At 38.6% G+C, this 26,601-nt stretch overlaps 1 protein-coding gene across 2 annotated transcripts; it reads right to left on the bottom strand.

Annotated features, from left to right (window-relative positions):
- Positions 1–3,523: 3,523 nt before the first annotated feature.
- On the bottom strand, positions 3,524–23,747 carry C12H6orf163 (chromosome 12 C6orf163 homolog). Of its 2 annotated transcripts, XM_025444651.3 has the most exons (5): positions 23,383–23,746; positions 19,951–20,045; positions 18,429–18,536; positions 12,367–12,569; positions 3,524–4,028 (listed from the first exon to the last, which is right to left on the bottom strand). In XM_025444651.3, the coding sequence occupies exons 1-5, from the start codon at positions 23,528–23,530 to the stop codon at positions 3,593–3,595; spliced, it is 990 nt and encodes a 329-aa protein (XP_025300436.1). In that variant the 5' UTR covers positions 23,531–23,746; the 3' UTR covers positions 3,524–3,592. The 2 variants fall into 2 exon arrangements, with proteins under 2 accessions (XP_025300436.1, XP_025300437.1); XM_025444652.3 differs by lacking the exon at positions 18,429–18,536 and having other exon boundaries at positions 23,383–23,747.
- Between the last annotated feature and the right edge of the window lie 2,854 nt (positions 23,748–26,601).

The raw sequence follows: 26,601 nt of genomic DNA, 5'->3' as shown, positions 1-26,601 counted from the left end.
ACTTTCAGTTTTCACTTGGCTTAGAGAGTCTCACCTTTGAGCTACAGGCAATTGATCTCTGTTCAGAACCCCAGAAGGAATCTGTCCTTCTTGACTTTGGAACAGTGGGAGGGAGCTGTTGGGTATTCCCCTCCATAAATTCACCCCTGGACCTTGGGATCTGGGAGAGCTCATCAAGCACATTCAGGGGAAAGTTGTCCAGTTCTGCTCCACTTCATTCTTGGCTCCTAGTCATGGCCACTGGAGCAATCAGGTTTCTGCACAATAATTGGGAATTGCCCTGCTACAATTACAATGTATTGTGAAAGCAACACATCTTTGGCAGCCACTCAGTGTTTACATAGGTACTAAATTTGGCTGATGTGCTATAATCGTGGAAAACACATGGACTTGTGGTCAAACAATTCTGTGATCTTTAGCAAGTGACTTTGCTTCTCTGAGTCTCAGGTTCCTCATTTTAAAATGCAGGTCCTCATAGGTATCTTACAAGCTTTCTGTGAGATTGCAAAAGACAAGGTTTAGTAAGGAACCTAGTACACTGTCTGATGCACAGCACATAATCAGTAAATGGCCATTGCTATATTTTCCATTACATCATTTCTAAAATCCACTAGGATCATCCTTATCAGTGCCATAGAAACAAGAGACTATTGAGAGGTCCCATAGAATGTGGCACTGGAAATATGAGTGACATCTCATTTGTAGTCTACTATCAGCCTTTCCTGCTTTTTAGATCAAATTATGCAACCATGTTGACCTCTAATTCTCAGGGGTATATTTTATGGGAAACATTCAAACTAGGGAGAACTATGGGTTGAGGTGATCAAATCACAGTGAAGGATTTGGGTAAGTGCAAAGATGATGTTCCTTGAACATCAAACATGAACACACATGTTCAGTGTGACCCTGGGAAAGATAAAGCTGAGTGAGAACAAGAGAAATGAAAGAAGACTCTCGCACCAGGGTTGGTGTTAACTTCAGACTCTAAAGTAAGTGGCAAGTGAGGGCCTGGGATCAGACAGTCTGTTCTGATAGAATCCCTAGGATCACCCCTATGACATGACGATGATTAGTACTTTGGGGAGTGGGCAGGTAGTCCTCTGGTGGATCCAAATTGCTTTAAAAACTCTAAGGAAAATGTTGGGTGGGATTGAGGTCAGAACAAAGACTGCAGTATGAACAAGGAAAATACTCAAACTACAGATAATTTAATTTCTTCCAATCTGGTGAAGACTGAGTAGCTAGGTTCCTTTTTTCAAACCCAAAATACATTCCCTGCTTTCTTTTCATGTTACTCACTATATCACTGATGCCAAAGGAGTCCTGCTTAACTGTGGCCATAAGGTGAATCGCTTCAGAAGACAGTCTCCTCTGTTGCCCTACAGTATATGCTCAGATTTGAATCTGGGGTAGGACTCCAATAATTCAGATACCACAATCTTAGGTACAACTTCATTTGACTTATATGAGACAAAAATGATGCATGAGAGAGAGAACAGACCATGTTCTTCCTGTCCTCATCACAGAACCCACAAAGCCATACACTTGCAGAGTACCAATCAGGCACCAAGGCCTTGATGTTCAGACTGAACAAAATAATGACTAAAAACATGTACCGAAGACCCATGCTCTCTGGCTGTGACCATTACAAGCTGCATGACTTTGAGAAAGTGACTTAACTTGTGACTGTGCTACTGGTTCATACCTTTCACAGACCACAAGGTGTGAAAAATGAATGAGTTAGTTATCTTGTGTACCATGTTCAGTGTGCCTGGCACACACTAGTGCCCCCACGTGTTAGCTGCTATTATCTACTTGATGTTGAAAAACCTTAGGTCTCTCTGTATCCATGTGCCTGTGTCTTGTAATATTTTGAACCCGTAGCTCTGTCATTAGTTGTGTGCCTGGGGAAAATTTTTTAAACTACTCTAGCCTAGGTTTCTCTTCCTATAAATAGGGGACAATGGTGACACCTGGGTGGCTCAGTGGTTGAGTGTCTGCCTTCAACTCAGGGTGTGATCTTGGGGTCCTGGAATCGAGTCCCACGTCAAGCTCCCCACAGTTTCTGAGAGAAGCTTCTCTCTCTGCCTATGTCTCTGCCTCTCTATGTGTCTCACATGAATACATAAAATCTTTTAAAAAAGGAAATAGCGGAAAATGATCATTACTTTCAAAAGTCATCGTGAGGATCAAATATCAATGTTTTTAAAGTGCTTCACACATATAAATACCTGAATATGTACATAGTAGTTTTTATTTTATTATCTATAAACTGTGTAGGATAACAACAAGCCCTGTCCTGTCTCTCTCATGGATTGTTGTGAGAACATACATAAAAAAGCAGTGTAAAGCACTATATATAGATGTTATTACATCCAGCACGTAGGCAATCAGTTAGTAGGGATTGTTCAGTCCCACAGTATCAGGAAGCTAAATAAGGAAGAGAGTGTAGTCCATTATGTGATTGTAAACAAATTGCTGCTTTTACCATTAGGAAATCAAAGAATGGTCAATGTAAACAAATCAGCTTAAAGCTTGCTCAAGAACAGTACTTTTTAATTTACTGAAAAGTGCTTTCCAAGTTTTTATTTTAAAGCCACCAACACAAGTTGGTGATGAATAATTTAAGGATGTTATGTTGCCGGACGCTGGGTGGCTCAGTTAAGCGTCTGCCTTCAGCTCAGGTCATGATCTCAGGGTCCTGGGGTACAGCCCTGCAACAGGCTCCCTCCTCAGTGGGGAGCCTGCCTCTCCTTCTCCCTTTGCCCCCCACTCATGCTCTCTTTCTCTCTCTCAAATGAAGAATTAAAATCTTAAAAAAAAAAAAAAAAAAGGAGGCAACATTGGACTGGATAGAATTTTTGGAGAAGTTTTTATGGCCTGGGTATTCTTTCATTTTAATTAAGTAGATGTTGATATGTGTTGGTTCTGAGCATTGTGGTATTTAACAGTTTTCTGCATTTTAACCCAATGAAGGTGGGTTCAGAGTGCTCCTGGGCTTGAGTATAAACAGAAGAGAACTCCCTATCCCTGAAGCAGGAGACTGACCTCTGAGGACATATTTTTCTTTCACAACTGGCCAATATAAACGAGTCTTCTCTGAATTGCTTTATATAGGGTTCTCAGAATTCAAACTTTATCTTATTGTATTTAAGGGAAATTGCTTTTTTTCCTACAATGCTATTGCAGGTCATGAAATAATAATCTTTACCGGAAATTAGCATACCTCTCCACAATGGGAACAATCTAAAAACATATCCCTTTACTTGCTTTCAATTGCAACAAATACTAAAATAGTTACATGTCTGATGTAAACATGAATAGAGCCAGTTACAGAAATTTGTTTGGACTTTTTCCAATAAAACTTTCCCCTCCTAATTAGTTTTGATCCCTCTCACTGTTTTTTCTCCTCAATTAGATTTAGAACTCAAAGTATCCTGGAATGTGCATTTTTAATATTTTGATTTTCCATCAAAATGCCTGCAGTCCAATAGTATCCTGCACATAACTGGGGATCAACACATAGTTTTTGAGTTAATTTATTTAGTCTTTGGAACAATGACTTTTGTAGTGAAATTTCAGTTGTAGACTTTTAATCAGGAGTTGTTTCATTCTCCTGAATAATAAGACTGGAAGGTGTTTTCTTTCTTTCTGGCAGTATAAAATCTGCGTGTCCTGGCGAAAGCTTAGGAAACGTATAATTGATGTATTTTTGAAATGCTGCCCTTGTTTCCTGTAATTCCTCCTCCAGGAAATCTTTCCAGTTTGTCATAATGCCTAGTTGTTTTGCTATGGACAGCAGCTCCCCCTGAGTGTTAACCAGTTTATCCATCACATTTCCAAGCGTGGCCTGATGTGTCTTCTCTGCTTCTTGAAGTACTTCCTGAACTTCTTCTTGCTTCTGTCTCTGAGTCATGCAATAGTAAATGTTCATTTCATGTTCTTTTTCTTTTATTATCTGGGTCATACTCTTCTTCTGATCCTTCATAGCTGTTATACCAGTATTCAAAATTTCCTCCGTGGCTAGTCTACAAAAGACACGGATTTATAAGTTAGATGAGTTAGCCACTAAAAACAAAATGATGTTGTTTTTTTGCCTCAGATATATGAGAAATTTTTGCATTGTTTAGATGAGCCATCAGTCTGAGACAGGGGAGTAGAGATGAGCTTTCAGATGCATTAGCTGTTAACAATCCAAAAGTATTTTTCCAGCAGGGAGATTGCCCACTGACTTCCCTACTGGGGGCTAGTGTCTGATGGTAATTTTAGGGACCTGAATCCTCTGTAGCCAGAAAGCTATGAATGCAATGCAATTAAAAATGAAGAAGTAGGGTCAAAATTTTAAACCCCTAGAGAAAGTATTTCTGTGTATCAATCCAGCTATTCCCCTCAGCCAGAAAGAAGGAAACTGTACCTAACTTTTATCTGAACAATACTCTAGGATAGCCACCTCAAACCTTTTGGTCTCAAAACCCCTTTTCACTCTTAAAATGACCAAGGAACCCAAACAACTTTTGTGGGTTTTTTGGTTATATCTAGTGACACTGGCAGTGTTAGAATTAAAAGCGAGACATTTAAAAATTATTTATACATTTATGTAAGGTATGATTAAACCTCTTAAATGTTAAATGTAATTAATTTACCTTTTGTCAAAGATACATTTTCCAAATTAAAAAACTTTGGTGAGAAAAGTGGCATAATTTCACATTTTTTGCAAAACTCTTTACTTGCTTGGCTTAATAAAAAAAAAAAGGTGGATTTTTCACATTGTTTCAATATGTTGTGACATCACACATCATAAAACCCTGGAAAATGTCACTCTGTACCTGTGAGATAATGAAAGTGAAAAGGCAAATAATATCTTTGTATTATTAAGAAAATAGCTTTGACCTCAGGGACTCCCTGAAAGGGTCTCAGGGATACTGAGCTTTCCTTGGACCACACCTGGAGAACCACTGCTGAATGGGTTCACAGACCTCTGGTTGTATTGTATATAATTATAATTTATACCAGCCAACTGTTTTGAATTCTTACCACGTCCCAGGCATGTAAGTGGATGAGCATCCCATTCATAAATTAGAGCTCAATGTTTCCTCAAAATGACTCCATGAAGTGGGTCTATTATTCTGCCTATTTCACTGATGAGGAGACTGAGGCTCACAATAATCAGGTGACTTGCCCTGTTTCACTTAATCAGTACAAGTGGCCAAATGAGCAACCCAGGTGGTCTAAGTCCAGGTCACAAGCTTTTAGCCACTTTTGGTAGACGTCTTTGCTCAACCTAGTTTGAGTAGAACCTCCCAAGATTTCAGAATTCAATAACTTACAAATGCTGATTCAAATATGTAAGGACTGTTCCTGAAAATCCTTCTCCTCTGCCTCTGGGTCTAATACAATCTTCCTAAGACTTAGCCCCTGCTCTATCTTCTAACTTCTATCCTCCAAGATGCAATACTCTCATTGTCTCCAGTTTTTTCAACTTGACTTTCAAATGTGACAGACTTCCCCAATCATGAGGTAAACATCAGTTGTCCTTAGCCTCTTGTTGCTACTATGTAATATTTCCTCCCTTTTCCCACCAATCATGCTATACCTATGACTAATAGTAAGGATTAACATTTACTGAGTATTTACTGTGTCCCAGGGACTGTGCTAAGAATTTTACATGCATTACATCTCATTTAATTTTCACAATAGCTCACTGAAGATGGTACAATTTTTATTTATTATTTGTTATTATTCCCATGTAACAGGTGAGGAAATTGAGGCTTAGGGAGATTTAGTTATTGTTCAGAGACACAACTGAGCAAGTGGGAGAGCTCTTGCCCTAACCACTATCTGCTGCAATAGCATAACATGTCATTATAAAGTTTTTATTGGGAGGACAACGCAATGAAAGTAACATTTTAGAATTGTTATTCCAGTAATAGTGGCTAAACTGAATAGTAAAGGGGTGATGTAGATAGACGAATAGTTACTATTTTGCAACATTCTGGGTGTGCAATGATTAGGGTCTGAATTAATGATGAAAAAGAAAGGAGTAGGAAAAGGGAGAGAAGGGGTAAGTCCAAGAAATATTACAAAGCCGTAAGTGCCAGAGTTTGTGTTGGCTAGGATAAAGGAGAGGCAGAAAGAAAAGGAATCAAGACCAACTTCCTTTCTCAGTGCCATGTTGGGGATGCCCTCAGGACAAGCAAAAAAAAAAAAAAAAAAAAAGAAAGAAAAAAGAAAAAAAGAAAAAAAAGAAACAACCCAACTGTCCATCAATAATGTAGATAAAATAAATAAATAACACAGACAGTAAATTGTGGTATATTTATATTATGGAATAATGTTCAATAACGAACTATAGTGACATGAAAAAACAAATGAATCTCATAAACACTGTTATGCAGAAGAAGCCCTATAAACAAGATTACACATCTACTGAGCCCATTTATGCAAAGTTCAAAAAAAGGCAAAACTAATCTATGGATTTAGAAGTCAGGAGAGTGACTACCTTTGGCCTCCTATCACATATGTGAAGAACTGAAAAAAAAGGTAATGATTGTGAGGAGTATGAACAGGGACTCAAGGGTATTCTTTAATATTCTATTTCTAGACCTCCATAGTGTTTTAAAAGTATGTCCATTACTTGATAATTCACAGAGCTGCACACTTATGACTTCTGCATTTTAATCAATTATCTGATATGAATAAAAAGATTTAACTAAATAAACTTCATCTATCTTAAAAAAAAAAAAAAAAAAAGACCGACTTCCTGGTTCTCAGCCTTGGTCACAGGAGAATGGAAGTGCTATCAGTGGCTAGAGCTGGGAACCAGCCTCTACACATACCCTGAAGATTTAGTCTGATGTTTTATAGAATGTTTAGGATATTGGAGAGATTGTGAAGGTGGTGAGCAGGGACCCTGAGGCTTTGATCAGAAGGAATTGGAAGGAAGCTTCGAGTCAGCCCCAAATCCTCATGGAGGAAGTGGTGCTCCTTCTGGAACCACCACCTTGTCACATGCAGATGTGAACTTCCTGCCTGGTTGGCCTGGCTTTTTCTTGGCCCACAAAGAGGATGTGTTCATCTATGGGGCCAACTAGAAGGCTCCACCAGAGCTGACCCTAGGTAAAACTGCTCAAATAAAGTTCATCTTAGATGACTCATGCTCCCACCCTCCATAACAGCCCCCTTTAAAACTCCTTACTCTCAAGATGGGTTCTCACTAAAAAGATCTGGTATTTTTTGGAATGTCCTTTTCAACTCCTCCCAGCCTGCATTAGAGCCTGCATTTTTGACCCTTTGGGATTCACTCTCTTTGGTTAGGTTAGAGTATCGCTGATCTTTATTCTGATAATTTCCTTGAAATCATGGAATTGAAGACTGGAGGAAAGTGGGTGCAGGGCATGGAGAGATGGTCTGGAGTGCCCATTCATCCTTCTATCTTCCCTGTCTGGCATGGTGCCTGGTATGTATACAACAGGTAACCAATAAATGGGCAGACAAGTGGGTAATATAGATGTAGTTCTCTCCAATACATTTTTTTATGCCAAATAGCACCAATTTAAAAACAGCTAGAGTAGAGCATTATAAAGCCTGAAATAATTCATACTTAAAAAGGATTCTTACTATACACAAAATATTCATCATAAAAAATAGTTCTTGTGGTATATCTAAAATATTTTTTGATTTATACAAATTACCCATGATAATTTTTTTCTCAAAAGATAGCCTAGAAATCACATCATATGGTTTAGTAGTTTGTGTTTTTTTTCTTTTCTCCAAATGAAAGCTTAGACATTTTTTCTCTCTCCTCAAGTATCTGAAGGATCACTATGCATAGCAGGGAGGCAGAGCTGGAAGCCAAGGGTGGATGTGAGGATGAGACTCAGCACATTTGGATCCACTTGACAAGTAGAGGCATTCAGCATTTTAACCAAGCCTTTCAACCAGTTGTAAAATACCTGAAACAGAAGTACCTAGGAGGCTCACCAACACCTGGCAGGCATCTAGCAGAAGGAATGTCAGGTTCAATTTGATGACTTCCAATGCCTCTTCTGACACTATGTGAATATTCATGCTTTTTTCTGTAAGTGGTGAGGTCTCTCTGCATCTCTCACTTTATAAGGCTCTAATCTTGGGATTTCAAAATTACAAACCATATTTACATGTAGTGGTGGCCAGAAATGGAACTATTTTTTAATAATTTTAGTGTGTGTCCATATATATCTACTGGATTCAGTCTGATATTTTATAAAATGGGTTCTCAGAGAAGAAAAATAGACTACTAAATACAAATTGAATCTGATATATAATAATCCAACCTTATTAGACTCTTCGGGGAAAAAAAGCATGGAAAAACCATACTAGCAACTGATTTGTGCTTTGCTCTTTAGGGACTCTCTTAGCTCTCTCTCACTGCTTTTGGTTGAAATGGTACAAGATACATTGCTCACAGGTTGAAAGAATAATATCTGGCTCTTCATTCTCTTCTACCTATTAACTGAATTTTTCATTTTCCCCATATAGGCTGCTAAGAGCACACTTTTCAACCTCCTTTCTATGTCCATCAGTAAAAGTCCTAGCTCTCAAGGCAGTAAGAACCATACTTCATTTCTCCATTTCTTCAATTCCTAAATTATAAAGGGATTTATTCCCAAAATTCATTTGTACATCCAATGTTCAGAGTGATATTGAGCATTTTCCTGATGAGCCCACAATAAACTATTAATCCCTTTTTTAAAGATTTTATTTATTTACTCATGAGAGAGAGAAACAGGCAGAAACACAGGCAGAAGGAGAAGCAGGCTTCACGCAGGGAGCCTGATGCAGGACTCGATCCTGGGACTCCAGGATCACACCCTGGGCTGAAGGTGCCGCTAAACCGCTGAGCTACCCGGGCTGCCCTTAATCCATTTATTTCATTTGAACTATGGGACTGTTAGCAGTATTTTAATCAGTTATGACCACTGTGTTTTAAAGAAAATACATTTTGATTTTCTGTGAAACTACCACACCCTGATCTTGCAGGAGGATTAGTGATACCCCCAAACAGAGGCGACAGACATTATACAGGTTTGGTGGGGGGGCATCTTCAGAGGCCACCTGTTAGTGGCACATCTATATCTTAGGGTTATTCATATTTTTCACCTTCCCCTGGTTCTGCCTCACTACACTATCCACCTTCCCCTCTACATGTTGTTCATGCTTTCTCACTCTTGCCAGTCTTTCACAAATGGGACCACCTTCCTTCTAAGGCTCAATCCAAGACTAACTGCCTCCAACAAACCTACCTCACCACATAGCACACAAACTTGTTGCTTCATCTTTTCAGGACTTTCCCAGCACTTATGTGTTCTTTGTACCCATTCATCTAGCCTTGGTGTATGGGGCTGTCATGCTTTAGTTATTTCACATGTTGAGTAAACACCCTTATTTCCTTGTACCAGAACTCAGGCCCACATCCATAGAAGACACTTTATAAGCTCTGGTGAAATGAGCAGGGTAATGTATTGGAAGGTCATAAGCTTTGGTGTGGTGTAGACCAGGGTTCACATCTGGCTCTGTCACCTCTTTTCTACACGGCCTTTGGCAGGTTGCTCTGTTTCTCTCTTAAGACTCAGGGACTTCATCTGAAGATATGGAGGATGGTAGTATCCCTTGGGAAGGGACATGAGAATTCAGTGAGAAGCACACAAAGGGCGTTGCATATGCTGGGTATTAAATAAAGGGTAGCTATCATTAGGAATTATAGCCATGAACACTAACATTCCTGAAGAGTCACTTCATTCATGCTTTGTCTTGGGCTAGAAAACATTTAGAACCTTTCCAAACAAAACTTGCCTTCTTACTTCTCCCTCCCTCCCTCCTTCCCTCCCTCCCTCCCTCCTTTCCTACCTCCCTCCCTTTTTCCCTTCCTTCCTTCCAGAGAAAGAGTACAGTATCTCCTAATCTATTTAGAATCTAATTACTCCAGTCCACAAAAAAATTTTCTGTGAATTTAATGTATTTGTCATAATACATAAATGTTCTGAATCCTTAATTTTTCAGTGGAAGCTTATAGCCAAATAAAAGAGCTATAGCCAAATTCTAAGCAGTGGTCCTTCTCCCTATATTAGTTTCTGCTAATGCTCTAAAGAACACTGGGATCCAGGGATGCCTGGGTGGCTCAGCAGTTGAGCATCTGCCTTTGGCTCAGGGTGTGATCCCGGGGTCCTGGGATAGACCCAAATCGGGCTCCCTGTGAGGAGGCTGCTTCTTCCTTTGCCTGTGTCTCTGCCTCTCTCTCTGTCTCTCTCATGAATAAATAGATAAAATCTTTAAAAAAACAAAACAAGAAAAACCAAAACACTGGAATTCAGCAATGACTAGAAATAAGATCTGATGTGCTGCAGAGTGGGTTCAGCTAATTGGAACACATTCGAACCTTTGTTTAATAAATATTTAGCACATGCATACCATGTGCCAGGCTTTCTTCCAGGCATTTGGAATACATCAATGAACAAAATGGACATTCTAGTTGGCTATCCTTCAACAAGAGACATGAGAGTTCCCTAATTTAATAAAAGGCAACTGATTTAATAAAAGGCAGCCATTGAAAATCTTCTACTCAAACCTCACAGAGGAAAGGGCCAGAGGTGGCGAGTATGGTGAAAGCAGCAGAGTGAGGGAAGGAGTAGATATTGCAGGTGTGTGAGGAGTAGACCCAGAAGCTCCCACAGGAGAGGCAGTGTTCCTGTAGATGGAAGGTGGGGAGAAGGTAGAGGAGGATACCTCTTTCACTGCATTGCACCACAACTCATTTGGGAGTTACCACCTTCCCTTTCTCCCAGAATCCTCTTTCACCTTACTTCTCTGTCTCAACAATGATTTATCGCCTATGCATGAAGGAAGGTACCACCTAAACAGTCACAGCTGCAGCCCTCACTCTTCCTTATCTGCAAAATAAGAATCCTAGGGATTTGGCCCTTGGCCCTGTTCTAAACAGTTCTAACAAAGAAGATTTTACCCATTAAATACATACAAATAGATTCATTCCTAAAGCCAAAGAGCAAAACAAAAGAAACAAGTCCTGGACTAAAAGGCCAAACAGAGGTTTCAGTCTTGGTTCTGTTGCTGCAGCTATATGGCCTCGGACAGATCACTTAACCCCTGGAAACTGTGCTTTTTCTTTTGGTCCCAATAATCACTAGGGATCCTGACTGCTGTCCTATTAAAATCGGTCAACTCCATCAAATGTTTGTTGCATACATAAAAGTGGTTACTTCAGTATTCTTTAAAAAAAAAAAAAGTGATCTAATTTATGTAGGCATTATTTGTGATTATGTATAAATATAAAGTTGTAATTATGTCAAAAGGGCATGGAAGGACATAGACCCCATTATTCAAAATGAAAATTTGGGATGCCTGGGTGGCTCAGCAATTGAGCATCTGCCTTTCGCTCAGGGTGTGATCCTGGTCCTGGGATTGAGTCCCACATCGGGCTCCTTGCGGGAAGCCTACTTCTCCCTCTGCCAGTGTGTCTCTGCCTCTCTCTGTGTGACTCTTATTAATAAATAAAATCTTTAAAAAATAAAAATAAATAAAATTAAAATCCATGGGAGATAGGGAGGGTAGGAAAGCAATGAGTCAGGATTTAGCAAGTTTTGCCCTACGTATTTCCAAAGTATCAATTTACAGCATATATAACTTGTATAATAAGGAAATGACCAAGAAGTAACACATCCATGCTGGTGTATCATATTGGTTAGTGGATGTGAAGATTGACTTTTATGTGTTTATGCGGAAATGTTTCTTGATTCCTCTCCTCAGCCTCTTAAAACTGGAGATACAGAATGCAAAACACATTATTTAGGATGGTATTATGTCTTGAGAGGGGTGAGAGGAAGAAAATGTGATTGAGGAAGAAAACATGGGAGTGTCAGAAGTGGTAGCAATTTTATTTTTTTAATAAAGATTTTATTTATTTATGCATGAGAGACATAGAGAAAGAGAGAGGCAGAGACACAGGCAGAGGGAGAAACAGGCCCCATGCAGGGAGCCTGACATGGGACTCGATCCCAGGTCTCCAGGATCCCATCCTGGGCTGAAGGTAGCACTAAACTGCTGAGCCACCAGGGCTGCCCCGCAATCTTCAATCTCTTCAGATGAGTGGTAGGTCCTTCAATATTTGTGCTGTTTTTCTTTAAACCACACACACACATATACACACATTCTACAATGTTATATACTGTTCTCTATGTTTGATATAATCCATAATAAAAATGTAAAAACACAGAACCTGGGAAATACCTATCTATGTGCCTCAACCTTATCCCTTTCTCCAAGTTGATTTGGCCAGAGTAAGATACTCATTTGCAAATGTGTTCTCTGGAATACCTTTTCTGGGCCTGGATTGCTTCTTGGGCCATCTGTCTTTCTTCAGCCCTGGCCTTCTCCACAGCCTGGACCTTTTCCCTGTGGCACTCCATCATAATCCTCTGGATTCTATGCATCATGCGTTGTTCTGCAGCCAAGTGTTCTCTCTGCAGTTCATCTTCCATGTTTTGGTGCACCTCTATCTTGGTTTTGGCTGCCAATTCCTTAAGCAATAGTTAAAGAGGTTTAGATGTTAAAATTTTGATGTTTAAAAATACACACTAGGAGGTTATTAGAATCAGTTCATCAACCCAGTGGAATGTGCAGCTGTGAACACTGATGACTTAAAAGAAGAGTGTGGGAGTGCCTGGTTGGCTCAGTCAGTGAAGTGTCTGACTCTTGACTTCAGCTCAGGTCATGAACTCAGGGTCATGAGATCGAACCCTGCCTTGGGCTCCACACTGGGCATGCAGCTTGCTTAAGACTCTCTCTCTCTCTGCCCCTCTGCCCCCACTTGTGCTCTCTCTAAAAAAATAAAATAAAATAGGGGCACCTGGGTGGCTCAGTGGTTGAGCATCTGCCTTCAGCTCAGGGCATGATCCTGGGGTCCTGGGATCGAGTCCCACATCAGGCTCCCTGCAGGGAACCTGCTTCTCCCTCTGCCTCTGCCTCTCTATGTGTCTCGTGAATAAATAAAATCTTTTTAAAAATAAAATAGTGTATATAATATGGAAAACTTCATTTATATGATGCTAATGCCAGAAATGTTGCAAACTATAGAACGTAAATATTCATATAGGTAATATTGGAATATTCCCAAAATGCTGAATGGGAAAATAGGTCTTTTTATTCGTTGATTGTCCACATATTCTATAATATCATAGTATATTTATACATAATTAGAGATACATAATATGATTCTCCTTTACAAAGTCAATCCTGGAAAATGACAGAAATAATGACTATGCCCCCTGAGTGTCTCCTGGGTAGAAGGGAACCTGAAGTTCAAGCAGGTAATAGTTGCCCATAACTGTGGTTACAGAAGCTCGTCTGCCAGATCTCTTGCCATTTGAGCATTTCAGCTCATTAGCATTGAGGAACTCTTTCTCGTTCACCAAGGGGACAGGAACAAGTGCTCCATTGCTTCAGGGTAGAAGGACCTGTGGAGGATGACTTCGGCCAAGTAAAGAGAGGAAGCACTAGTCAAATTGGGACTCAAGAAAAACAGATGCTCAAGGAAAATCCTGTAACCATTTTGGAAATGTCTACCAACTCTGCCGTGTGCCAGGCACTGTGCTAGGCCCACGTACTACAAACACAAGAAGGCAGGAATCCTCCTCCTCAAAGACTCACTGTCCAGTGGAAGTCTAGTGGAAGAAACCAGCAACTTAATCATGCAATGAATGTTTTAGTAGAAATGCAAGAAAGGAGCTGTGAATTCTGTCTAAAGTTTCAAAATTTTCATTTAAAGGTAAATTTTTATCTCGATTTAAGGGATAACAAGATAGTATAAAGAAATAAGTTATTTTACATAGTGAGTCAGTGGAAGAACTAGGAACAGAAACAGAATTCTCAATGCCAGTTTCTTGCTTCATTGCTGGCTGTGATGCTAGGGTCTTTCAAGAGATTCATCGATTTATTTTCATTCCAGAAATCCTGTACAATTTAATTACAATGAGCATGTCTGCTTGCTTTTCTCTCTCTTTCTTTCTTTTGAACTCTATGTCTCAAGGGAAACTAAAACCACTTTAGCTTTTTAGACAAGTGTTTCAGCTATTAAAATATTCGTTAGGCTTCAGGTTGTTTTTTTTTTTTTTTAAGATTTTATTTGTTTATTCATGAGAGACACACAGAGAGAGAGAAGCAGAGACATAGGCAGAGGGAGAAGCAGGCTCCATGCAGGGAGCCTGATGTGGGACTGGATTCTGGATCTCCAGGATCATGCCCTGAGCTGAAGGTGGCACTAAACCGCCAAGCCACCCGGACTGCCTAGGCTTCAGTTTTTTTCAAGAGGAAGCAAGTTTTCAATTTCTCACTTCAGCTACTCCAAAGGTGAAAATTTTAAAAAAGGAATAAAACAAGAGAAAACAACTTAAAGAATCTCTCCAGAGTGGCTGCAGGTCATGTATTTAGAAAGAAATTTTAAGGAAAACACTGGCTATTTAGAAATGCCAGCTAGGTTTTCCATACTACAGAGGCTTTGTCTCTTAGAGGACTAGAGCTTTTTGACAATAAAACATTTCGAATGGAAATATTTATAAATGTCTTTAACATTTATCCTACTTCATAAAAAGAGTAGAGCGAACATACTTTGACCTTTCTTGGTGATCCAGGCTGGTAGATAAAACAGAATGGTTGTATTGAGCTAAATATTCTATGTCACACTTTAGTTAATTGTTCAAGTTATGGGGCTACTTGTCTCTGTCAAAAATGACCCCAGACTGCTTTGCTTTTTTGAGATCTGATAACTGATTTTTGTAATTTTTTTGTTCTTCAATGCTATTATGCTGAGGACTGTCTGTTCTCATTACTGTTTGTGATCTCCTTTTTATCATTTCTAGTTTCTGACATTTAATTTATTCTGGATTTGTGACACTGAGCAGCCACATCTATTGGGTTCAGGCTTTTGAGTAAGTGTAAATAATATTTGAGTGGGGAATGGAGAAGTTCTGCTATGAGTAATAAGCCTGAGTTGCTGTCTTGTAGTCAGAGGCCTTTATTTAAATTCCTCAGGGATATTTTAAATTATTTCTGGGTCTTCAAGTGTATTCTCAGTAATTGAGATTGCTGAATGCTTGAGTTTTAGATAGATGAAGTAGTATCAAAATATTTCTATCTGAATCACAGAATTTAAAAATGTCACCCCACCCCTTTATTTTGTCTGGGTTCTGAACTTGGATTCAAAGAATTAAACCAAGTCCTTCTTTTATGTAATGACATATTAAACGCAAAATCATTTTACTGCCTCACAAAGCATGTGGAATATATCTTTAAAGTTACAAAAATAATTCAATGACTGACTGTTTGGCAGTGTTCTTATTCAATGGAAAGTCTCCCAGTTAAATTACTTTTACTGAAATGCATTTTGAATAAATCAGCCCATATATTGAGATATTGTAAGAAATAGCCTCATGAAATCCATCAAATTTACTGTGCTGATGTTTGACAGACATTTATGACATAATATCTCCCTTAGGAGAAATTTCTCTCAGCTATCACATGTAGGAATATCTGGACCTCTCTGAGTATCTGATCTGTTTTTGCCTTATGGACATGGTGATTCATGGCATTTTTCTCTTTGCACTGGCTGTCAGAAAGTTCAGAGCCCAAATAGTGATAATTGCACAGGAACTCATGCATATATACAATTTTTAAGTTTTTAATTCACTCTAGACTTCATTATATTTTCTACTCTAGTTTTCCCTTAACTTCCATTTTATCAGTTGCTTTTCAATATTCTTAGATTTGAAAAAGTTAATCTAAATCTCTTTTCAAAATACTACCTGTCCATTGGATAAGGTCTAGAAATTTTATTTAACAGTAAGCATCTGCAACTTATGCCAAATTCTTAATATCACAAAAGAGTAATACCTGGTGAGGTCTACATATCCGAATTTAATAATATTTGGTTTCAGAATAGCTTGGTTTTCTGCTCTACATATTGGTAATCTTGAACTGTAACATGTGTGAGAATCAGATGGACTGCTGGTTAAAAACCTTGCCCCTGACTCTGTAGGTCAGGTGAGGCCTGAGAATCTGCATGTTAAGCTCCCAGGTGAGTAGATTCTAAAGCAATTGTTTTGTAGACATTCCTTGAAAAGCAATAATGATGTCTATGTCTGGGTATACTAACTTGAAACAATCCTATGCATCCCTCCTAGACAAATCATTCCTTCCTTATACTAAAAGTGTCCCTGAATTGTCTTGGTGGCTCAGTAGGTTAAGTGTCTGACTTTGGTTCAGGTCATGATCTCAGGGTTCTGGGATTGAGTCCCATGACAGGCTCTGCACTCAGTGGGGAGTCTGCTTGTCCCTTTCTCTCTCCCTCTGCTCCTCCCCCTCCCCCACCCCACACCCTGCTTGTGCACTCTCTTTCTCAAATAAATAAATAAAATCTTTTTGAAAAATGTTCCTGAGATGGCAGTATAAATGTAAATTCCCAAACCCTAGACAAATATTTTAGAAAGGTCAACCTCCTTCTAACTTTTCCCCTTTACATTTTCTTAGGCTTTTTCTATGTTAGCACCTAAGTGTATCAACTCCACCCAAAGACTATCCGGGGTACAATCAATGTGAGCTCCTTGAAACAGGCTAAATTATCCTTGCATTTTCACAACCTAACTCCAGGAGCGATATTTAAAATGTGTATGTATATCCTCTGGCTGCAGCATTGGAGCAAGGTCCTGGAGTTCCTCACTAATTTAAAGGGTTGACCCTTACTGGATTGGAGGAGGCCTTAGAGTCTGGGGGAGAAGCCCAGTGATTGGGGAGTGGTTATCTAATAACTGATAGAGAAGTATTTAAATTCTTAATGGCCATACCAGAAGATGCCAACTGAATATGAGGTCCACCTAGACATGCTATAAACTAAAATAGGGAATGGGAGTGAACCACTGCAGCCAACTTCTCAGGACCCATGGCCAGTGGAGCCAAGCAGAGAGGATCCTACTACTGTTCAGGAACCTTGGGGCAGAGCTCCCTTTCCTGTCAACAAATTTCCTGAGGACAAGGACAGCCCATTTAATCCCATCTAATGCCAATATAATATAGGGTAGGTGCTCATTACCGAAACAATGAAAAAATGGGCCAGTGGTCCCTGAACTATGTATTAGTTACGTTCTTATTAAGTTAGGCCAAACCTGGGGCCAAATTTCTGCCACTTTCTCTCCAGCCTCTGCCCACGAGTCGTCACATCCACACCACATCCTGTTCTGCCCCTCCCATGGCCGACATATGAAAACAGTTCTATATTTTTTTCCCTTGATCAGATTTTGTGACTGAGGTACTGAACTAAATAATGAATTCCTGGACCTCTGCCTGGCAGGTTTGCTAGTTACTGACAGTTGTGTGCTTGAGCAAGTTTCAGGTTAGAAAGAAGACCCCTCAGGATGCCTGGGTGGCTTAGCGGTTGGGGGTCTGCCTTTGACTCAGGGTGTGATCCTGGGATCTGGGATAGTGTCCCACATCACGCTCTTTGCGGGGAGCCTGCTTCTCCCTCAGCCTGTGTCTCTCCCTCTTTGTCTCTCATGAATAAATAAATAAAATCTTTAAAAAAAAGAGGACCCCTCATTTTATGAGCTCTGGTGCCACAGGAAATACTTCAGTAACAGCTCAGGGGCCCTCTTGGCACCACAGTAAATACAAATTGAGGGAAGAGGATGCAATCAGAGAGTCCAGGAGAAGGAAGAAACAGACTACTTCCTTTATTCAGCCCCAATTTGAACAACTGGCTAAGTCCAGGCTCTGCACTGGGCACGGGTCTCAAGTGGGAATGAGAGAGACAGGCCTTATCAGAGGCCACAGTCACATGGGGGGCAGAAATTCAACAAGTAATCACACAATCTATTTAACTACAATGCTGATGGGTGAGGACCACTGTAAAAGGGGACAATGTGTCGAGGACAGTGTGTGGTGGCAGGGCAGAGCTGCTCAGGTAAAGCTTCCTTTGAGTAGTAATGTTTGAGCTAAAACAGATGAAGTTGAACAGATGAAAGAACATTCTAGCAAAGACTCCTGAGGTAGGAAGGAAGGGGATGCATTCAGGTTTGAGGTCCCCAAAAAGGGCTGTGTGAGACAGAAAAGGGGCTGGGGCCAGAGATGTGGTGGGTAAGGCACATGGGGTAGCTCCTTTGGGCCTTGAAACCCCATCAAGGTTTGGATTCATCAATCAGAGACCATGGGATTCTCCTGCACCCACCCATCACTGCTGCCTCTCTTCTGTGAAAATCCTGAGTCTCTTGACCAACCTCCACGAAACACCCACGGAGGTTTTACATATTTTGTTTTTTCTCTTATTCCTTTGCCAGAGCTTTTTACTGAGCTATGCACCCTTAAAAAGACAACAAATAAGCTGTTGTGAAAACCTGTAAGTCTTTTTGATGTTCCTCTTCCAGGATCTGAATATTAATTTTGTGTTTGTCATTTGCTTCCTCAAGTGCTTTCTCAATTGCTTGTTTTTGACGTTCATCAGCCTTTGAAAGAAACAGCCCGTATTTATTAATGTTTATGTATTAATGTATAAATTTATATTAATACAAATTTTTCATGTTTACTGAAAATTAGCAACTGCCATGGGGACCCTAATTACTTGTTCTGTTTCCATCTCAAATCTCCCACAGCAAACTGACTGCCTCAGCCAGAGATGCCCTAACACATCCCAACTGATGGCTAACATCACTGTTTTGGGAATTGCTAAAGAGAGTTTTTCTGTAAGCTGCTGGGTTGTCTTTTCTTTGGCACTTATTCCTTGCTTGACTATCAAAGTAATGTGTGCTCATTGCTGAAAATCTGGAAAATACAGAAAAGTGGAAAGATGCACAAAGCTAGAACTTGCTGAGAAGGGCGGCTGAGCACCATCCCTGGCCTCCTGCATCAGGTGTTCAGAAAGAGATTTTATTATTTTATTTGAAGAGAATGCCCAGATCATTAGATATGCTGACATTCAAATGGTAGATTATTCATAAAGGCATTGCTTTGTACTAAGGTATATAGTTAATAGTTTGCAATTGATTTGAATTTTCCTATTATTGATGAACAGAGAGGACTACTATGACTTTTATTCATATTACCCTTCACACTTGGAGCATTTGCACTTTGTATTTGAATACCAAGTTTGTGCCTGCACTAATGCTGGATAATTCTAACACTCTTTGCTATGATGTCTGTGTTATATAGAAACTGAGAAATAATGTTCTAAGCACTGTAGCTTGTCCTGCTCTCACAGAGCATTAATTCTCTTTAGGAAGTTGTTTGTATTATTTTACCTATGACTGCAAGAAGTAGGGGCTAGAGGATTGATATTTTGTTCAGTTAAGTGTCTGGGATCTGACTGTGAGCCCCAACACCCTCAAATTGCCTCTATAGCCCTCAGCAGTCATAGGGACAAGGTATTAAAGACTTTGGAGAAAAAGGAGCAAGGAAAGCAGGCCATAAGGTAGCATTTGGAAAAAACAGGAACTTGGTCAGGGGTGTTATATACCACATAAATGGATGGTCTACATATTAAATAGTAAGCAATAATAAGCAATTGCCAACAAGGATGTCATGTTTTTTGGTTTGTTTAAGTTCTAATCCAATGAGAATAAAGGGAGCAGGAGTCTTCCATACAGAGGGGCAATTTAGAAGGAAGCTCCTAATGGTGTCTGCTGCTCACTAAACACCTCCTGTGTATCAGACACATTATTTTACTGAATTCTTTCAATAATCCTATAGAATACTATTTTTCCTCTTTTACATCAAAGAAGCTGAGACTGCAGAGTTGAAGAACTTGCCCAAGGTCCCACAGATACCCAGGATTCGAAGCCAGTTCTGCTTATTGTTTTGGACAAATCCAAAAAGTGAAAGAACTGTAAAGATGCATTTAGGTTGATATCCAACTTCTTTTACCTGAACCCACACATCAGCTTCTGCTTTTGCAATACGTTCTTTGAGTACTGCCTCTTGAAATTGCTCTTCTTTATCCAGAATATCTGCCCCGATATCTGTGTATTTGGGGAAAAACAATCACATGTGTCCACAGACTGTTTTTTCTTTTTTCACTATCACCTAGTTACTTATTAGTGTTCTCTAAAAGATATACTCTTTCAGATGTCAATCTTTTCTTTAAAGATACCGATTAAAAGGGTAGGTCTTTCCCTAATTAATGAGGAAGAAGCTCACAGCACCACCAGGTCTGGAGACAGTCTGTTCCCTTCATCACACTCAGGCCACACAATAAGCAACTGGGGAAGTAAAGTGGCAGAAAAGAGCACATTTTGTGGTCTCAGAGCAAAACAGTAAGAGAATATTCAAGTGCTATTAGCACATCATCCTGCTCCTCTCTCCCTGCCCCTGAGTGCGGGTATTACCTCCCTCAGTAAAGTGGTAGCAGAATGTTCTCTTCACTCTGTTACATGCCTCTCTTTCTCCATGGGTAGGTCTTCATAGTTTGGCTGCCTCAGTTGTGGAGTGAGTAAAGGGATAGCTGTTTAGTACTTCTTGGTCAATAATCTCATTTAATTTCCACATGATAATATTCCCATAATAGCCTCCCTATTTGGACAAGAAAATAAAAGGCTAAAGAGGTTAGAGGACCACACAGTACCAGACAGCTAGGGACAGAGCTAGACCTGCAGCCAAGCTCCATCTTGGCCTGCCAGAGCAGACTGTTAGGTGGCTCAGGACCTGTGTGCAGGTGATAAGCCTTTTCATTGCTCAAGGCACACACAGAGGGATCTCTGCCCCAATCTCTTATACTACTCTTCATTCTATTTATTTCTCACATCTTAGATTTGTTGAATTGTTAACTTTTCATGTGATTAGGTCTTGATGATCAGCTTCCAAAAATTATAAAGCATATCTTATATTGCAGTGTCTCTCTCTTGATGCCCAGCTTGGTGATAAGCACAGATAAGCCACTGTGGACATACGTGTTTGCCCAATGTCTCTGCACTCCCTCAGGACCCATTTCTCTCAAGAATATTCCTCTCTTACCTCGGGTCATTCTGAGGGGACTACAACTCCTAGCAACCAATCTGTTTGGCCCATCATATTGTTCCCATTCTCCAGGATTATATATGATGATGTAAGGAGAACATGGCTTTTTCCTCTGAGATTTCTAAGCTAGAGGTAATAGCCACTTAGAGCAATCTGGAACCACTTCTACTCTTCCCAGCTGCTAGAGTAAGCCTGGCTGCGGTAGTAAACAATTAGGCCAACTCATTGAGAGCAAGCGTGGATAGATCTAGGAAGAAAGGTGATGAAGCATGGGCCATCAGTGTCCTGAACTTCATAAAAATATGATACAACTGTGGGCTGCTCTTACTCTTTTTTATGCCTAAATTCCATTATTTTATATTAGTTACTTTCAACCCTGATTGTTCAACAGGATTCTTGCATAGCTTAAAAAAAAAATAGTTGGAAAAGACTACTAATACAAAGAAAAACTTGGATGGATCTCTCAATGGCATTATACTGAATGAAAAAATGCCAATTTCAAAGAGTTACATACTGTATGATTTCATTTATATAACATTCTCAAAAGGATAAGATTATAGTGATGAACAGATTAGTGGTTCAGGCTAAGGTGTATTAAGGGGTAACACAAGGGAGTTCTTTTGTAGTGACAGAACAGTTCTCTGTCCTGATTGTGGCAATAGTTACATAATCCTATACATGTGATAAATTTCATAAAATTATACACCAAAAAAAAAAAATGCATGTAAGTTCTGTACCTGAGTTAGCAGTATTGTTCCAATACCAATTTCCTGGTTTTGACAATACACTAGCATTATGTAAGATATCAATGAGAGAAACTGGAGAAGGAGTACAAGGGAACACTGTTCTGTTTTTTAATCTTGTGAGTCTTAATTTCCAAATAAAAATTTAAAAAATTAAAAATTTCCAAATAAAATTAAAAAATTATTTTAATAAAAATAAGAAACAAATATAAAAAAATAAAAACCAACAATGCTGAACCCTGATTCTGAAGGTTCTAATTTAGGGAGTCTGTGTTGAATTAATATTAAGTCCAATGACTCTGTATTTAGACATTTGTAGTAAAAACAAATGTTTTAAAAGCTGTGTGCACTGGGTCACCTGGGTGGCTCAGTCGGTTAAGTGTCAACTCTTGATCTCAGCTCAGGTCTTGACCTCAGGGTTGTGAGTTCAAGCCTCATGCTGGGCTCTACATTGGGCGTGGAGACTACTAAAATAAATAAATAAGTAAGTAAGTAAGTAAATAAATAAATAAAAGCTGTGTACACTGCTAGGGTTGAGGACTACTGCCCTATGCAATATTCATTTAACATTTTTACAGACATTCTCACATGCTTCTGAATGTACTTACAAAGAACAGAGAATTTTGACTCTTGACTTAGTCAATGATAAATACAGGTCACTGAATATAAAATATTAATTTCTAACTAGATTTAATTTGTCCACTTAATGTTTAGATTCAGATATCTCAGAAGGCATAAGGAACCAATCAATAAACACACATTTAAGAAAAGATAACCACTGACATGGACGTAAAGTCAAATAATTTTAGATATTATTATTAATAAGTCATACTAAACATGTACTGAAAGTTAAAATCAGTTTTGGTACTGATATTTGTAGAGGACAACTCCAATTTGATCTCCCCTATACTGTAGTGTTTTCAAAATACTCTCCATTCTTTAGCTAGCTTCTCATATTTTTAAAAAGGAGTGAAATCAAATCACTAGTTTACCAGTTTATAAGAAGAGAGGATCAAAGAAGTATTTTGAGAGTCCTTAGGAAAACATTCCTAAGGCTCAAGTCAGACTATAAACTTTGATGGGAATAAGAATAGAAGCAAAAAATTGTGATGACAAGCTGATTTGCTTAGACAGTAGTCTCCGGTTATCTCCATGTTAACTATATTTATGTCACCAGCTACTAGTAAAGGTTATAGTGCCACCCACTTATTAAGGTGTTGCTTAGGGGTATTTCCTCTCCTGTATGTAAGGAAGGTGCACAAGTATGGGCAAGAGCAAAAAAACTCCCATTTACTATTACGTGTCAATAAATAGCTCATTAAAACCTCATAACCAACCTACAAATAGGAATTAGCATCCCTTTTTAATACAGGATCCCTAACACCCCTATAAGGAAACAGATTGAGAGGCTAAGTGTACTGTCCAAGACACAATAACTGGTCAGAGGAGAAGCAAGATTTCAACCTATATTCTTCTCATGCCAAAGAGATACTTCTGGCAAGATAAGCAACTTTGATCAGAAGAGAAAAGTCTACATAGCAGAAAGAATGACACAATATGCTGTCAAATACTAGAACAAAGGAAAAGAACATTCACTTACCCAGTATATCTTTGTGAGTGTAAAAGCGTGTCTTAAATGGCTTGTATTCATGGATCCGTTTGAAGGTTTCCCCAAAAGGGGCAGGTGGAATTATTTTATTACAGACAGCACAGCAAACAAAGCTTGTGTAATTCGGATTTCTGATCATAATTGAATTTTAGATGTCTTTTACTATGTGCAGTTAAAATACTCTTATGCTACCAAAAAAAAAAAAAAAAGTTGTAAGAAAAGCCAGAAGTTTAAGAAAGCTGGAAGCGATTCCAGGTTTTAGAACATTAGAAGCTGATAAGAATGAAATGATTTGCCATGATTAGGTAGTGATTATGTGCCTAATGGTATGGAAAGCCTTTGCCATATAAGGTACAGGCACTGGATTTGGGAAGATTTAAGCAGTAGCTCTCTTCCAGACTCTAGCATTAAATTGTTAACTTACTTAGCAACTGTTGCTAGGTAAGACAAGCTTTGCTCATAAAAGCAACTAGAAATAATGACAAAAGGAGCATGGTACAGCCATTCATATCCTAGATACTCTGTACTAGTTTCCTTTTGCTGCTATAACAAATTACCATACATTTAGTGATTTAAGACCACGCAAATTTATTCTCTTGAAGTTCTGGAGGTCAAAAATCCAAAATGAGTCTTATGAGGCTAAAATTAAGGTGTTAGCAGGGCTGGTTCCTCCTGGAGGATTTAGGGGAGAGTTTTTCCTTGCCTTTTTCACCTTCTTGAGGCCATTCAAATTCCTTGGCTCATGGCCTCACATCATGTAGCTAGTCTTTTCTATCCCTGTATGCATGGTGACTTTACTTCTTCCTCTGATCTTCGGCCTCCTTCTTACAAGGACCTCTGTGACTATATAAGGCCCATATGGATAATAAAGGATAATTTCTCATCTCAAAATCCCTATCTTGATCACATCTGCAAAGTCCTTTCTGCCATATAAGGTAACATGTTCATAGGTTCTAGGAATTAGGATCTGAACATCTCTGGGGGTGGGATGGGACAGGGGAATCATTCAGCCAATCACACTTTCTCTTCTCTTTTTCCTTCCGTTCCCTTCCCTTTCTTTCCTCCCTTCCTCCCTCCCTCCCTTCCCACACTTTCTTTTAAATGGTTTATTTAAAGAAGTGATTTCTTTTAGGCCAGCAAAGGAGAGAACTTAATTTTTTTTCAGGTTATCTATAAATGTGATGTTTTGGTGTCATGGCAATAAAACTGGGAAACATCAAAGTATCTTAAAGGAAAAATTACTTTCCTTTAGTCAGCACTCCAAATTAATAAGCCTGATTTTTAAAATCACATAGTAAGTTGTCATTGTCCTTGTTTTAAAATGGAAAGTCTGCATCCCAAGAACCATCCTCCATGCCTGACAAACTAGGAAAAATTGGTCACCCTATAGAGGATAAAGCTATAAACCAATAAAATATTTAGGAAATTCTTAAAAACCAATTTATCAATTGAATAGCTGTTCCTCTGGGCAAATAGCTCTTTTGTCAGGACAGATTAATTCCCTGGGCAAAAAGGTCACTTATCACTTATTAATTGTTTACTTACTGAACTTGTCTCCACACCTAACCTATTACATTTACTAAGTTTTGCCCAATCTCAACTAGATTTCCATACCGAAAGACCTTCCTTTAATTACTTGAACCCTGACTCCAAAATGCTGTACAGCTGTTAGACCATTTCCTTCTTAGACACAACTGATTTTGTCAAAGTGGCATTTTTTCCTTAAGAGAATGATTAAGAACATCAATACACAGCCAGGCAGCCTTGGACACTCTGCACACACAAAGCCTGTGCTGTAACTTGTAACCACTCTGTAAAAAGTATCATAGTTAGGTTACTTGTTCCTAAAATTCAATATGATTGTTCCCTCCTATTATTTTCCACAGCTGCATGCCTTGCTGAATCCACTGCATATGTATCAACAAATATTTCATAAAGCCTCATAGCCAATCTGCAAGATATGGATTATCTATCAGAAAATAAGGCAATACAATTGGGAGTTTTTCTTTGAAAAAAAAAAAAAAAGCATATTATACTGAGGTATGATGTTTTTATTTGATTACAACCAAATGTTATCTATTTTAATTTTTGTAAATTAATGTTGCAATGATATTATAAACATGAAACAAACTTTCTTATGGTTATTTTTCAGTAACCAAAAGCAACAATATGATCCTATTTAATATAGAATACATCCCTATAAGGAAACAGATTGAGAGGCTAAGTGTATCATCTAAGGCACAAAACTAGTCAATGGAGAAGATAGATTTCAACCCATATTCTTCTCATGCTAAACAGACACCTGTGCAAGACAAGCAACTTTGATCAGAAGAGCTGATAAAAGTGTATATGGCAGAAATGACATATGCAAATATGCATGTATTCATACACATAAATGTCATATGGCTTAAGGCTGCTCTGTGCATTTCCCACTGCCCTTCTGTGCTTCAATGGTCTCTTGATAGTTCACCTATCTCCCGCACCAAATATCAATTTATTTTGTTGAATAATAAATAGAGGAATTATTAAAGATGACAGTGTGACATTAAATGAGTAAATTGAAAATATAAGAATTCTAGTTCTTTAACAGCCAAGAACATAGGGATACCAAAAACAAAAGATAATACTTTAAATCAAAAGGCATTTTATACCACTTATGTGCATTTTAAACTGATGCAGTGTACTATATAGAGAGGTATAGCAAAGAAATATTTAGGGCTCAGGAATAAAGATTTGATTTAGTTGCATATTGATAACAGTTAAACTCTTTAATATCTACAAATAAGACATAATTGCATTTTCACATATCTTACAAAACCACAATAAAGTACTGGAAATTAAAAGCTCAAACTATGATGATAAACTCTGCCTATGTAATTATTGTTACTTGGTAATAATAAATGATACAAAATTTCATGGATAAGATTTATTACTGATTACAGTGATTTGGAAAACAGGATAAAAATTTACAAATGAAACACATCCAGAAAAATCTAAATTATATAAAGTAAAGCCAGGAGAGTAAGAAGACCTTCTTTTCTTATCTATTAAATAGTTCTAGTTTTAAAATAACCATAAGGAAATTTGGTTTTATGTTCATAATATCATTGTAATATTAATTTACAAAAACTAAAATAGAATATTTGGTTGTAATCACATAAAAACATCATACCTCAGTATAATATGGTTTTTTTGGAGAAGAACTCCAAT

Source organism: Canis lupus, chromosome 12, assembly GCF_003254725.2.
Source record: "Canis lupus dingo isolate Sandy chromosome 12, ASM325472v2, whole genome shotgun sequence".
NCBI lineage: Eukaryota > Metazoa > Chordata > Mammalia > Carnivora > Canidae > Canis > Canis lupus.
The sequence above is the reverse complement of the archived record's forward strand: the minus strand, read 5'-3'. Positions and strand labels throughout refer to the sequence as shown.